The sequence below is a fragment of the Siphateles boraxobius genome, unplaced genomic scaffold (assembly GCF_051911475.1).
Source record: "Siphateles boraxobius isolate OS27281-9 unplaced genomic scaffold, OSU_SipBor_1 26, whole genome shotgun sequence".
NCBI classification, from domain to species: Eukaryota; Metazoa; Chordata; class Actinopteri; order Cypriniformes; family Leuciscidae; genus Siphateles; species Siphateles boraxobius.
In genome coordinates this window covers 4,498,279-4,513,990 of record NW_027508876.1, presented here as the reverse complement: position 1 = coordinate 4,513,990, position 15,712 = coordinate 4,498,279, and the positions used below count along the sequence as shown (strand labels likewise).

General features: G+C 38.9%; 1 protein-coding gene across 1 annotated transcript in view; it reads right to left on the bottom strand.

Annotated features, from left to right (window-relative positions):
* LOC143751586 (NXPE family member 3-like) overlaps positions 1-15,712 on the bottom strand; it is a 29,880-nt gene that overhangs the window by 12,779 nt on the left and 1,389 nt on the right. The window contains exons 2-3 of the mRNA XM_077244163.1: positions 14,068-14,207; positions 13,364-13,428 (exon numbers count right to left, since the gene is read on the bottom strand). Coding sequence (XP_077100278.1) covers positions 13,364-13,428; positions 14,068-14,098 — 96 coding nt within the window. The 5' untranslated portion in view covers positions 14,099-14,207. The remainder of the gene's footprint in view (positions 1-13,363; positions 13,429-14,067; positions 14,208-15,712) is intronic.

Sequence of the window (15,712 nt, the reverse complement as noted above, 5' to 3'; positions counted from 1 at the left end):
CATCCCTTACATTTTACACGGCTACATTTACTCGCATTGTAATGCTGCTGATAATATAATTTGTAAGGAAAATTGTGCATTAAATAGGGAAGTTATATCCAGGAAACGTTTACAAAAGAAACAAAAAAACACACACACGCATGTCTCTTTGTAGTCTCGTCGAAGCTGTTTTATCAGCAGCATCCACACACAAAAAAACAAAAGTTCAACATGAAAAATGTTTTTGCGCAAGTGCACTTGCCAAATGAAGACGGATTGTATAATGGATCAATCAAAAAACGTTGTTTATTAACGAGCTGTAACGTTAGTCACAGACTGACAGAATAAATGCAGTTCAAGTTAACGCCATGGTTCATAGAGTGCACTGATTCTGAATCTGGCGGCATGGCGAGCGCGAGACGCGGCAGTGCACAGATCGTGACGCGCGTCTCTCTATAATGTGATTGTGAAGTGAATGGGAGCGGGAATTCACCGCATTATGAACTCGTCACGCAATACCCCCAACCTCAGACCAAATGTTAGGCCATTTAGACAGGCCAGCCTATATAAATATCATATTAAGCAGAAATGTGAAATGTACCTTAGCATATTAGAGGAAGACGCTGATATCTGGATTGAATTGATGCGTGAAGAATGCACTTCCACAGCTGTCACGAGTAACAGGAATAGGCGGTTAAAGTTTTCTATGCTTAATTTGATGACAGTCACGAGACCGATTACTCAATCCAATCACGTTGATGGATAAAAATAAAATGAAATTAGGCTAAAACAAGCATATGTAACGAGTAACGACCACAAACAGAAGGAAAATAGCGGAGAAAAAGTACCGATACATCACTTAAAATGTACTCAAGTAAAAGTAAAATTACACAATTTTTAAACTACTCTAAAAAGTACAATTTCTGAAAAAAACTACTTAATTACAATAACGTGAGTATTTGTAATTCGTTACTTCACACCCCTGCATATGTGTCATGTCTTTCAGCAATTTTGAGGAAAGTCAACATAACACATGGGTGGAGACAGTGACATTGAACTAACAGCAGGGCTGTGGGAAGTAGCCCCTGTTTGAAAATGCAGACATTACAGCACTCTCTGACAGATGCAAAAAATAAATAAATAAACGTATTAAAACATTTTTTAAATGCTCCTGGTTGTTGTTAACCTAAGAAGCTTATGCACGAGGAAGTTGAGCAAAACTAAATAATTATTAATTACTAAAATAATGCAAAGCATCATTGTCAAATGACGTCACGGTTACCTACTCTAGCTTAGCTAGTGTAGACCAAGCATGCCGCACAAGCCCTGAAAAGTGAAGCCAAATGGCTCGTTTCCACTGAGTGGTACGGTACGGTACAGTTCGGTACGGTACGCAATTATTTGCGTTTCCACTGTCAAAAGTTGTGAATGGTACCAAAGCCGAACCGTACACTACCACTTTTTGGGTACCCTTCCTTTGGGATACCTAGCACAGTGGTACGGTACTAAAAGGTGGAGCTAGACTCACTGCAGAACGTTGATTGGTTGACAGAGTATGGTCACTTGCGCGTGCTACAAGGGCATTAGAAGCGCCATTTTTTTTAATATACAGTTGAAATATAATACTACTGTTATTGTGTCACGAAATGTAGTTTTAAGATTTTTTCAGGCAAGAATGAATTTTTTTAAAGCTCAAATCTGTGGTTTATTTATAGATTTATGATCATTTGACTGAGATCCATTCCAAGCAATCACCGGGCGCTCTGCGCTCATGTACCCCGCCTGGAACAGCCTTTCCTCGGCTAGTCGTTCTGATGTTTGCCGCTGACTCTGACGTCTCTGTAGTGGTTAAACATGAGTTATAATTCGTCTTGTATAGACCTAACAGGCGATCTTTGGTCTCGTGAATCTATAATTCGTTCCCTGGCCAATAGTTTTGGCAGAAGGCTAAGTGAAGTTTCATATATTTGAGCACTGAATTTGTATATTTGACTGAATTGTTTGCTTTATGTTACTAAAGCTTTACTGTATAGCTTTTTGTACCTTTCACTTATACTTTTAATAATGGCAATTATTGATAAAACTGAAATTTAACAAAAAGACATAGGGTTGAGTTTTGTCATTTTTTATTTTATTACAAGATCATCTGTAATGTTTATTGCAACATTTGTACCAATGCACATATTGCCTGGAATAGGTTTAATATTTTTTGATTTAAACGAAAAGAGGCAGGGTTGTGTTTTATATTTAGTTTTGTTATAAATATAGGCTACCGTATACATGCAGTGAATATAGCCTAATCAATAGGCTATGCGTTGCCTAGACCACATTTGTTGTGTGCTTATAATGTTTAAAATGTATTTAAATGAAATCGAAAAGCAGCAGAGTGGTGTTTTATAACATATTTCGTTTTATTGTTGCCTAAAATGTACATACAGAGATAACCGGAGTAGCAGAGCAGGCTGAGTGGCGCATTCAAGAACGCGCTGTTCCATTAGCAGAATTACTGGACTCGCGTCCACGGGAGTCATTCTCCTGAGTCGGACTTTGCGTAGGCTACTTGGTATTGAGAAACGCCTAATGCCGGCGCTTGTTTCTTGTGACAAACATGCCGAGAAGCAAGAACAAGATCTGCGGTGTCATCCATTGTTGTTTACTATGTCGCTTTCTTCTTCGCGCGCAAATGACGTCGATCGCTTCTTTCCGGCAAACACCACGCCTATCAAGTAAGGGTACTGTTGGCGGTGGAAACGCTAGCCGGATCATGGTTTACCGACCCGAACCGTACTGTACTGTACTGTACCGTACTGTACCGTACCGCTCAGTGAAAACGAGCCAAAAGCGTCTCGATCGCCCCCCGGTGACTGGTCCTAGTATAGGTCATAAACCCCACCTCCCCATGTTATTCAATGGGACGTGAGACCAACTAAACAATTAAATTACAGATCACATATCTTTTTTCTAAAGATAGTTTCTGTCATTTACTGTAGTTTTCATCACTGATCGCTGATGTAATTTCAAGTGTTTGTTTTTAAAATAAGTTTGTTTTTAGTTAGTTATTTGATGCTATAAAAGGCGCGCTGTAGCGTCATGATGCACAGCTGTGATTGACAGGTTCTCTGAGCGAAGTAGTCACTGAAGCAACAACAGACTTTTTTCGTGATCTTTGGAGGGCTGAGGAGATTGGAGCTTTAAATTTAATATCTAAATTTCTATAATTAATTATTTCACACCGACATAATGGGTTGATCTGCAACCGAGGTGTGTGCTTGCGATTGATTCAGCGAGAGGTAGGGCGGGGCGTTGATTTTGCGGTGTTAGCTTCCTGCTCACTACTGCGCATGTCTGGTCCCGAAATCGCAACTGCGCAGACTCAACTCCCAAGATGTCAGCGCCATATCGGGACAATGGCAGGCTTTACTTCTCGCCAATGGAGAGCGAAGGGGCGTCGTCCATCTTTTTTTACAGTCTATGGTGTAGACGCTGTCAGTGTTGCCAACTTATCACCTTTGTCGCTATTTTAACGACTTTTCAGACCCCTTTAGCGACATTTTTTTCAAAAAAAGCTACTAGTTCAAATCTAGCGACTTTTTAGACAAACCTCAGTAACCTCTAGATGTTGCCAGTACTGTTCTGCGAGCGCGAGCTCTTGCTTTCTCCCTGCCGTCACTCTCTCTAACTGCGTCTACCTTGTTCAGTGAATGGCTGAGACGACCAGCAGCACATTCATGAGTTGAGAGCGCGGCAGTTTTTTGTTTTTCCACGGACTTGTCACTTATCTGCTTCTCTTTTGTTTTATATTTCAAGTTTTGATTGACCATTTTAATTTCCTTTATTTTGCTTATGTAATAATGTGTAGGGGGCAGACAGGCCAATTTAGCTCAAAAGGAATTATTAATTAATTTATAGGGAATCTTAAATGAATCACTTAAAATTAAGAATGTTTTTTTTTTTCTTGGTGATGGACGGGCCATTCATTCAGGGTGATGTGAACATCCAGAAAACATCTAAAAATAACATTTTCATAACATTTCCAAAGTGATAGAATGTAATGTCCCTGTAACGTTCACATAAACCAAAATCATGTAAAAAAAAAATTGGATGTTTTGAATGTTCAGAAACTTTCAGAAATAACGTTTTCAAAACATTTTCAAAAGAACTGAATGGAATGTTCCTTGAACGTTCACATTAACCAAGAAAAAAAAGTTTAATACTTTACAAAAACTGGACGTTTTCAACATTTAAAAAACATTCAGAAATAACGTTTTCATAACCTAATGGCAATGTTAGCAAAACATTCTAAGAACACATTTTTGTTAGCTGGGACGTTACACAAATGCAATAGCATCTCACTCTGTAGACATCTTACAACAGTTCCAACACTGTTTTAGAGATTATCATTACAGAATATGCTAATCAATGACTTGAAGATAGTTAACTCCACATCAGCAACATAAATTCATCAACTAACCATTCAGAAACATCCTGTTGCATTCTCCGTTGTCACTTCTTCTTGAGTCCCTCCATCATTTTGTCGACTCCAGTTTAAACATAAAAGCCAGTACAGTTTCTGACATTTTTAGTGCATGTCTACGTGAGGTAATAGGAGCTGCCAGAGCTTATAGTTTAGTTATTTTGAGCTAAAACTTCACATATACGCTCTGGGGACAACAGAGACTTATTTTACATATTGTATAAAGTGCCATTATCCCACCCTTTCATATATCATGATGACTCACAGTTGAGTATTTGCGCTACATTTGTGCAGATTTGGCTTACACGAATTTCACCAGCAAAGTGAGTAAACATAATAAGTAGCATGCCAAATTGGCTAGTGATTTGACAGTGTTACCCGCCACAGTTGATTTTTACCAGCATTTGGCGGGTGTTCATTTCAAACCCTGTATATGTACAGTGTTTATATATATATATATATATATATATATATATATTTTAGGGATGCTCCGATTGATCGGACGCCGATCATGATCGGCCGATATTGGCTAAAAATAGATTGATCGGCGAACCCCAAAAGCGCCGATCAAAAAAGCCGATCACGTGACGTAAATTACTCGCGCGACTTTTTCCCACCTGCATGCGTGGCGCACGAGCACACAACAGCAGAGTGGAGCTTGGCAGTGGCAACATGAGTTCTCCTTCACCGGAACGAATAGGGAGTCTCCCAACGGATTGAAGCGCGCGTCTGAGTGAAGACCGTGCACCGCGCGAGCCACAACAGAACGCGGTATCTGCGCCACTGATCGATGCGGCAACGAGCACTTTGATCACTTGATTAAAAAAAAAAAAAAACTTTTCAGCGCTAGATCGCCTCTTATTTAACAAAATGAATGCTCTGAGTTAACTGGAGATGTTTTTATTTATTTGTATTGGTACATTCGTGCCACGAGATGTTTCAAAAGTGCTGGTGGTATTTTATTTGTTTTGATCTGATGTGGTTGGTTCCTCAACTACATCAGATTCAGATTATTTTAGCTAATGCCATGTCAGCATTCAAAGCTATTTTCATGGCAAAAATTCAATTATAAAAATACAAATATCATATAAATACAATAAAACAAAACAAAACAAGACGTCATTTTATACAATATATATTTTTAAATGAACATATGATAAAAAATCCAAAACCTTTTCAGGCATAATCTCATTTGATATGTCCTTTAATGAAGTAACTTCATAAAAGAGCATTCTGCTCAACTACATCAGACGTTCATAATAATAACAGAAAAAAACTTGCCATAGTTTTGTCCTTTTATCAGTAGCCAGTTTTGGTGTAACAAGTTGTACATTTTGTTGCCAATTAGTAAATGTAGTGGGTGTATTAAGAGGCTACAATTTCCAAATATGCCTAAGTGTAACTTGATCCCCTCCCATTAGGCTGATCTGATGTGTGTTGGTCTGCCTGACCCCTCTTTGTTTGGAATAATTTAATGTTAAGGCTGATTTATACTTCTTCGTCGGACATACGCCGGAGCCTCTACGCCGTAGACTACGCATTGGTTTTAATTTATACTTCTGACTCGTTGTCCGCGTTGACGCACGCAGAGGGAGCATTTGAAACCCGAGGGAGCGGTTTGAGCAGACCAATCACAGCACTTGCGTCCGTGTAGAATTGACGCGTTGTTACATTTTTGGAGATGTGCACGTCAGGGTACGCCGAAGGGTACGCGCGCTACGCACAGCCTAGGGCGCAGCTACGGCGTAAGTTCGACGCAGAAGTATAAATTGGGCTTTACTCTGCCTTATTTGGGAAAGCTGGCCTACAGTAGCCTTAAGACATCTAATTTTCTAAATACAATTAAATAAACACATTTCTACAAATGGTGCAAACTCTGCTAGATTATAGATAAAAGATTCCCATTCCCCTGCTATTCTGTGATCGGCAGTGATCGGCAATCGGCAGATCATGATTTTGGTGATCGGTAATCGGCCCCAAAAATGCTGATCGGAGCATCTCTAATATATATACAGGTCCTTCTCAAAAAATTAGCATATTGTGATAAAGTTCATTATTTTCCATAATGTAATGATAAAAATTAAACTTTCATATATTTTAGATTCATTGCACACCAACTGAAATATTTCAGGTCTTTTATTGTTTTAATACTGATGATTTTGGCATACAGTTCATGAAAACCCCAAATTCCTGTCTCAAAAAATTAGCATATCATGAAAAGGGTCTCTAAACAAGCTATTAACCTAATCATCTGAATCAACTAATTAATTATAAACACCTGGAAAAGATTCCTGAGGCTTTTAAAAACTCCCAGCCTGCTTCATTACTCAAAACCGCAATCATAGGTAAGACTGCCGACCTGACTGCTGTCCAGAAGGCCATCATTGACACCCTCAAGCAAGAGGGTAAGACAGAAAGAAATTTCTGAACAAATAGGCTGTTCCCAGAGTGCTGTATCAAGGCACCTCAGTGGGAAGTCTGTGGGAAGGAAAAAGTGTGGCAAAAAACGCTGCACAACGAGAAGAGGTGACCGGACCCTGAGGAAGATTGTGGAGAAGGACAGATTCCAGACCTTGGGTGACCTGCGGAAGCAGTGGACTGAGTCTGGAGTAGAAACATCCAGAGCCACCGTGCACAGGCGTGTGCAGGAAATGGGCTACAGGTGCCGCATTCCCAAGGTCAAGCCACTTTTGAACCAGAAACAGCGGCAGAAGCGCCTGACCTGGGCTACAGAGAAGCAGCACTGGACTGTTGCTCAGTTTTGCATGTCATTCGGAAATCAAGGTGCCAGAGTCTGGAGGAAGACTGGGGAGAAGGAAATGCCAAAATGCCTGAAGTCCAGTGTCAAGTACCCACAGTCAGTGATGGTCTGGGGTGCCATGTCAGCCCCTGGTGTTAGTGCACTGTGTTTTATCAAGGGCAGGGCCAATGCAGCTAGCTATCAGGAGATTTTGGAGCACTTCATGCTTCCATCTGCTGAAAAGCTTTATGGAGATGAAGATTTCATTTTTCAGCACGACCTGGCACCTGCTCACAGTGCCAAAACCACTGGTAAATGATTTACTGACCATGATATTACTGTGCTCAATTGGCCTGCCAACTCTCCTGACCTGAACCCCATAGAGAATCTGTGGGATATTGTGAAGAGAAAGTTGAGAGACGCAAGACCCAACACTCTGGATGAGCTTAAGGCCGCTATCGAAGCATCTTGGGCCTCCATAACACCTCAGCAGTGCCACAGGCTGATTGCCTCCATGCCACGCCGCATTGAAGCAGTCATTTCTGCAAAAGGATTCCCGACCAAGTATTGACTATTGTGTGCATAACAGAACATAATTATTTGAAGGTTGACTTTTTTTTTTGTATTAAAAACACTTCTTTTATTGGTCGGATGAAATATGCTAATTCTTTGAGACAGGAATTTTGGGTTTTCATGACCTGTATGCCAAAATCATCCGTATTAAAACAATAAAACACCTGAAATATTTCAGTGGGTGTGCAATGAATCTAAAATATATGAAAGTTTAATTTTTATCATTACATTGTGGAAAATAATGAACTTTATCACAATATGCTAATTTTTTTAGAAGGACCTGTATATATATATATATATATATATATATATATATATATACACACACATGATCCCCCGCATTTCCCCCGCCTCTCTTTATCGCTCTGTGTACCTGGCCTTTACCACTACCCTCGCTTTCATCACTCGCATGTGTCCCCCTTCCTTTCACATAATGGTATGCTCCTAGTCTGTCCTCCCAATTGATTGGCCGCATGGTGTGCTCATCCAAATAAAGTCCTGCCCCCAAAAAAGATGAGGGTCTCCCGAATGGGAGTCCGTTTCTCAAAACCAAGAATGCAAAGAACGGACTTGTGTTCTTGGGGAGAACGCTCTTGCTAGTTGTTCTTGGAAGAATGAACTTACAAGGTGACGAGCACACAGAACGCTGCTGACAGTTTGAGGCGATGTGTTCTTGCTGGTATTGCGCAATACCCCCACACACCGCCGTCTTCAGTACCCAAACATAACAAGAATTATTGATGATAACAGCCAGGTTTTTAGCATGACTGGCCGGTTGGCTCGCTAGCTACACCCGCGTGCGCTTATGGAGATTCTTCACTACCGAAAATGTTTGAGCATATTTTCGATTCGCCATAAATTTTCGTAAAAATGGCAATATTTGAAATCTACACAGTATATTTCTCGCATCAAATGCTATCAGAAGTGAATTTAGTGATGAAATAGCATACGAAATTGTAGAAAAACGACTTACTGTTGTTCTGCCTTTCTGCTCCACGCTCCTTCCTTGAATGCCGAAATGAATGCTGGGATATATCTGCCGTCAAGTTCACACAAGTTACCAACCGATGCATCCTCGGTAAAATGGGCGTGTCAAGAACACTTCCGGGATTTTTAACCGTTCTTGCCAAAATGCAAACTTGTGTATTGAGACAGTACTTGGGCAGCGAATGATGACGTTTCACAAGTCCACAAGAACACAAGTACAGACAAGAACGCATATTGAGAAACGGCCGGAGACTGCTCTTCTCGTTCGCTACAAAGAATGGCTTGTTCGCAAATGACACATCCCTAGTAGCCTATGTAATTGTGTTTTGTTTCTTCACTCTCTGAATATGTATATTGTTCCAAGTTCTATGATTGTATTTTCTTATGCAGTGTTGATGAGCAAATTAAAACATGGATATTGATTTATATGGACAGAAAAATGACTCTTATTTTGATATTCTGTCTGGAGAGTCGCGAACGGAACGGTTAACTGTGCATGATGCTCCCTCATATGTACACAGGAGCTGTGAAAGAGCAGACGTTTCTCTCCCGTTCTTTACTTTTTATCCTGTTTTACAGGTAACAGTAATCTGTAGGGATTGGGATGGGCAAATGAAGTCTCATGACGAAGCCCTGAGTGTTCCGGGAATAGATACGATTGTGTAAAGGGTGTTATAAAATCTTTTATCACATAATTAATTGAAAGAAGACAGTCCCCTATTTTTTTTTTATTTGAACACAAATAGAATTATATGTCAGTTCACCGCTACACCAGCAGATGGCGCCTGAGCGCTCCTGTGAATCACACTATACAGACTAAGGGTGTACTCACACTAGCCAGTTTGAACCGTGCCCGAGTGCGTTTGACCACCAAAGCGCGGTTCGTTTGACTAGTGTGAGTGCTCCGAACCGTGCCCGGGCGCGGCTCGATTAGCCGGCCCTGGCCCGCTTGGAAGAGGTGGGCCAGAGCACGGTTCAGTTGGACTCGGGCGCGGTTCGCATGCAGTGTGAGCGCTAACCGTGCTGGAGCACGGAACAGGACGCGTGATGTACGGGAACTGTAGTCCGTAATCAAAGCTGCAAAGTCCTTGCTGCACTTCAGCTGGTACCTTGCAAACCTCATACGAGCAGCACGATTACGTGAAAATTTTCGCGCCACTAAGGCGACACATCTGTTTAACAACAGGCTGTGAGAGGGCTGTGGACCACCGTGGACCAAACGACACAAAATTATCCACAAAGAAAACAGAGCGATGGACTCCATTGTGTTCAGAGAGCGCCGCTCTTCTTGTTTATCCCGAAACCGTCACACCATAATGACGTAATCGTGCTTCGGCACGAATGCTGAAACCCTATGTGAGTGCAGGCCAGAGGGGGAGTGGCAAGGGGGGACAATCGTACTCGGGCCAGGTTCATGGCAACCGTGCCTAGTGTGAGTACACCCTAAGCTTTCTCCCGGGTGCAAGTAAACTGACGCACCAAGGGAATGACACTCATTTCGTCTATCTCTTTTATTGTTTCAGGCAAAATAATATACACTTTAAACATTCTTCTAAATGTTCACATGACGATGCAAAGGTTTAAGAAAGTAATTGTGAAGTGTTTTAAGTTACTTTTCCATGTTCTAAAGTGTTTGTACGAATTTAAATAACTCGAGGGTCACGAATGCAAATGATGAATGGTTTATTACATGCATTCAAGAGTATTAAAGCTATACAGCATTATTGTAATGTTTAAACATGCTAGAAATGCAAGTTGTTATTTTTGTGTTTTACGAGTTGAGTGTAGCCTATCTGTTTTATTAACCATTACATTTTGAGTGCTTTGCATGCACATGGCGTGAGACGATGCAATAAGGGTGAAATTATGTAAAATAACGTTAAGGTTCTAAGTGCATCAGTAGTTTATGTATTTCTCTTATTAGGGTTGGTTTGGGCATCTTTTAGTTATGCGAGTATCATATATGTGAATCTTTATTGCTTTATTCTGTATTTAAAATTAATTTGGGTACATAATTGTCTTTACATATAATATGTAGCTAACTCATATATTGACTTTATGTGAAACAGGCTATGGAATACAGGTGTGTATGTATCCATATACCTTGTAGGCCTACGTGTTATCACATGTCAGTCAATGTGCAGATATATGAAGTTATTTAATTTTTTGAATTGTGCCCTGAATTACACATATGATGTTTGTCAATTTAAAAGATACATTTTAAAGTCAAGAAAGTCGCAGTTTGATATAAAACTGTTGAGGTATAAGACTGTAAAAATACGTAATTACAAAGACTACAAACCCAAAAGGCGCGCATGTGACATCATACCTTTTCTCTCAATGAATGAAGCTAACTTTACTGAAGCTAACGTCTGTCATTTTTTCTATAGTCTAACGTTATAATCGTAACGTTACGCCGTCATGCCTGTGTGTTTTGTACCAGACTGGACACATACGAGCTTGGTGACGTATATAGTGCGAGACGAGAGATGTAGTTCATTGAGCGAATTTCACATAAAACTAAATGTTACTCTATTTTATGACATACTGTGACTTTCTTGATTTTCATAATTATCTTTTAAATTGACAAAAATCATATGTATAATTCAGGGCACAGTTCAGACGGAATAAAAAGATAAGTTGTCTCTCGCCATTGACTACCATACATATTTTTTTCTGAAATAAGGTCCCGAGCCTGAGGGGAGGGACTTAGGCTCTCTATTGTGTAAGATAAAGATGTGTTCTGGTGACTGGCATGTTTATTGAACCAATCAGATAAGAGTAGATCGTGAGTCAGCGAGAAACTCATTTGATTGGCTACATGAAGAAGGTGTACCCGCCCTCCTCTTCACCTTGCAAAACTCAATGAGTGAGAGAATTGTTCAAAAACTGTTAGAGCAGCTAAAAGAAAGACGCAACAGTACAAATCGGGTTATTTTGAGAATTATTTTGCCCCATGCACACAAGAAGTCATTTAGACATTTGCAACAGTTTATTTTTTTCACAAAGGTTTGTTTTATGCGATCAATCTGTTTTGCAGTTCCTGAATCTGTTGTTTTCGGTTGCAAATTGCTGTTCACAGGCCTGCAATGCTTTTGGCCGTATTTGTGCGAGAAAAAAAAAATGTGAAAATGCAAGTCATAAGAATACAGATCATTTTTATTTTGCATTAGCATGAAGCTGCACAATACATGAATAACAGTAAAATGCTGCAAATATTTTTTTCTTACACTTGAAAGGCAATTTACAACTTTACAAATCTTCTCTTGTGCAAGCAAATTTAATTTACGCTTGCAAACTTATGTACACTTTCAAAAATCTTACCCTACGCATGCGATTCTTTATGATATATTACCTTCATAGTTATTATCGAAGAATAATGAATACGTATATGAATTGCATATGGCAAATATTTTATTTTCCTGAAATAATTTGTATTCTTCACATTACTTAAGTATGACTGGGTATTTAAAAATGTAAATTATTAAGTCTGAGTAAAAACCTTCTCTGATCTGGGGGTTCGAACATTCCAATATTTAAAATTAAGCTCGCACATGATTGGACAGAAAGGGATGCTTCGTTTGTCATTGGTCACATTATTTCTACGTTAACAACACAAGCATCGAATCGAGGCTTCATCTGGCAAGCCCATTTATGCTCCACACAAGCTCCGACGCCTCAGATCAATGTCACATCACTAGTCTTGGACTCCATTGTTCTGGATTTTTTTGTCCTGTGGTTTTGACCCTATATCTGTTCTGTGGATTACAACTGTTAATTGCCCTCAAAAAAAAGAAAGAAAAAGTTTGAGTCTTCAACCTGTGTTTCAAAGCAGTTTGTAACAATGACAAAACTTTTATTGACTATTTTATGGGTTTGTTTGGTACGGCAGGTTAACTTCTGCTTATTTAAATTAATGTGTAGTTGTAAAATAATGTCTGGAAAGTAGACTATGTTTGCAAAAAAGAACACGGTTTAAATCTATCTTAAATTTCTTTTTGTTTAAATAATAATAATGGAGTTGAAAAGTAATAACATTAGAATACAAATATTTCTGTGAATTAAAAAAAAAAGTGTGTGTGGTGGGGAAAAAAGGTTGGGAACCACTGCGCTAGGCTGTAGTTAGCACTGTGCATAAACTTGTGAATGATGCTCTTATAGCTGTGCCGTCACTAGTATCTTAATAGAGGATCTTAAACTTGCTGAGAACCCCTAGTCAATTATTTCTTTATTCGTTATTTACTTCTATATATTTTTATTTTATTTCTTTATATGTTCTTTATCTTGTGTTATGATGCTTGACTGTTGTCTGATTAAGACAGAAGACATTTCTTATTTTGTACCAGGACATTTATGGTTGTTTATATTGTTCAATAAAGTTCTTGAAAAACTAAAATAAAATTTGTGCTGTCATGTTTAGTGACGTCATTGTATTTTCCCCAAAAACTTAGTGTAAGTTGTATGGTCAGTGTCGGTCACAGTGCCATTTAATTGCTGTTTTTGATCCGGCAATTATTTATTTACAAATTAAACACTGCATAAAAGGGTATAAATAATATTATATGGTTCTTAACATTAAATATTATTTAATATTTTTTACATTAACTTACCATACAGATGGATATCCAAAGACATAGCAGCAAAAACCAAATGCAACCGTGTGTTATCCTGTGAACTAAGACACTGTAATGAGAAAAATGTGCAAATACACACATTCTTGTACATCTTTCTTAGTGAGGACATTTATTGATACAATACACTCTCATAGCACTACTAGGTGCCTTACATTTTATTAGAATATTATACCACCCAAATATGTATTTTTTTCCTTCTAATTCTCGTTGTCATTGTAGGCTGGTTTATATTCACCGTTAGGAAAAGTGATTAGTGCAGCCTGCTTAAAATAGCGTTGAACAAAAAACAGCAGGACAAAAACATAGTTAATGACTAAAAATAACCATTTCATTACTCTAGACATTACTTTGTGAAGACAGTGACATAATACAGTAACATAATATGTTTTTTAGCCATATCAAAACAGTTGTCATGTGTATGGGTAAATCTTTCCCACTAGCGGTTTTAAGTATACAACGACCCCTGGTGGTTAAAGTGTTTAAAAGGGTCTCAAAAAGTGAGGACCGGCCAAAATGTCCTCACTTTACTAATTTTGTCCTCTCTCCGCTGGTCTACAACTCAAACTGGTCCTCACAAAGATAGTTACAAGTACACACTGAATTACATTTAAAGCAAAAAGAATAAATCAATTTGATTTATATTCTCATTCATAATAAACTCCCAATAAACTACTATTTACCTGGAGAATTAGCTGTCGGTGGAATGAACATGGTCACATCTGATGGTTTCCTATAAGATACTGTACACCAGGGGTATCCAGACTCGGTCCTGGAGGGCCACTGTCCTGCAGAGTTTAGCTCCGACCCCAATTAAACACACCTGAACCAGCAAAACAGTTGGTTGTCATGGACACTCAGTTTCAGTTGTGCACTAATCAATCACCTCATTATTCTCTCACTATGTAAGTTAAGTTCTGTTTGTGTCTCTTTGTTGGGTCTTGCCAGAATTTATGTTGTGTTGAAAAACAAAACAAAATTCAAACAAAGGAAGACTAATGAAAAGGAAATGAATGAAGTGAACTTATCCTTTTAACAATGACACATGACAGGATCACATTACGGGATAATGGAATCACATGACAAAACCAGGAACATGACGATAGGAAAACTTCATAATAGAGACATGAAAACGTGGAGATGAATACAAAACCCTAAACCAATTGTGACAATTTTGTTCAGAATGTAAATTATATTGTGGACTACTATTTTGAAAAGGGAGAAAAATATCTTTTGCGGAATTACAAATGTGTGAAAAGAAGGGTTCCGAAATCAACCCCTATACCCTCAAATAGGGCGTTATTTGAGAGGACAGCCATTTGTAGTGGTGTCCGAGACCATAGTGGACGTGTTACGACCAGGGACGTACTGGGACTGAAATTCAGCCCGGGACTTTCAGATGGAGAGGCCTTTTACGCGAGTGCCCTTGATGCACGAGCAGAAGGATTTTTTTGCAGTTATTTTAATTCTAATAGTGTTTTTATGGTATAAAGAGAATCAGATTACACTGAAGACCTTCAAGAAATTTTAGGATGATACCTGCCTCTTCAGGTAGTATAAGCAAGTCACCACTGCACTGAACACAACCAGGTCAGCAAAACCTAATCTCGAACACATAAGTCACAGTATACTGCTAACTACCAGCATGTCATGTGTACAGTCATTTGGAGTGATAAAATAGTTACAAATACTACCAAATACCCACTCAGATACTCAAAAACTACAATGCAGTCCCATAAAATAGAGATTTGTGTGTGTGTCCTCACTTTCAACTCTCCCTGCCTCTGCTTACTGATTGAACAGCTGAGAAGAACATGAGAAGAACATCAGTAATAAATAAGACTAAGAATAATACATTTTCTACCTATGCATAATATGATTGCCTAGTACCCAGCCCTGCACTCTGCCCCTGTACCTGTCCTTGTTTTTGTGCTGGTTCCATTCTCCTCATCCTCCAGCTCTTCTTTCTCTTGCTGCTTTCCTTCCTATCCCTTCTCATCAATATGACTGCAGGGGTCATCATCAACCTGTCCCTCTCAAACACTGACCTTAACAGCTAATATACATATACAGACATACATAGATTCCTTGCTTATAGAATGATGTTTTCTGTGTGTGACGACAAACTGCTGTTTATAATATATAATATATCTATAAATATATAATATATGTAAGGGATAATGTATAGCGAGGCGGTTGTTATAGCGTTTGTATTCACTATAGCAACCGCCTCACTATACATTATCCCGCTTATTACATGTCTACCTACCAAATAAATCAATAATTTCACACAAAATATTGATTTAAAAAGCAGTGTATTGATTTAAA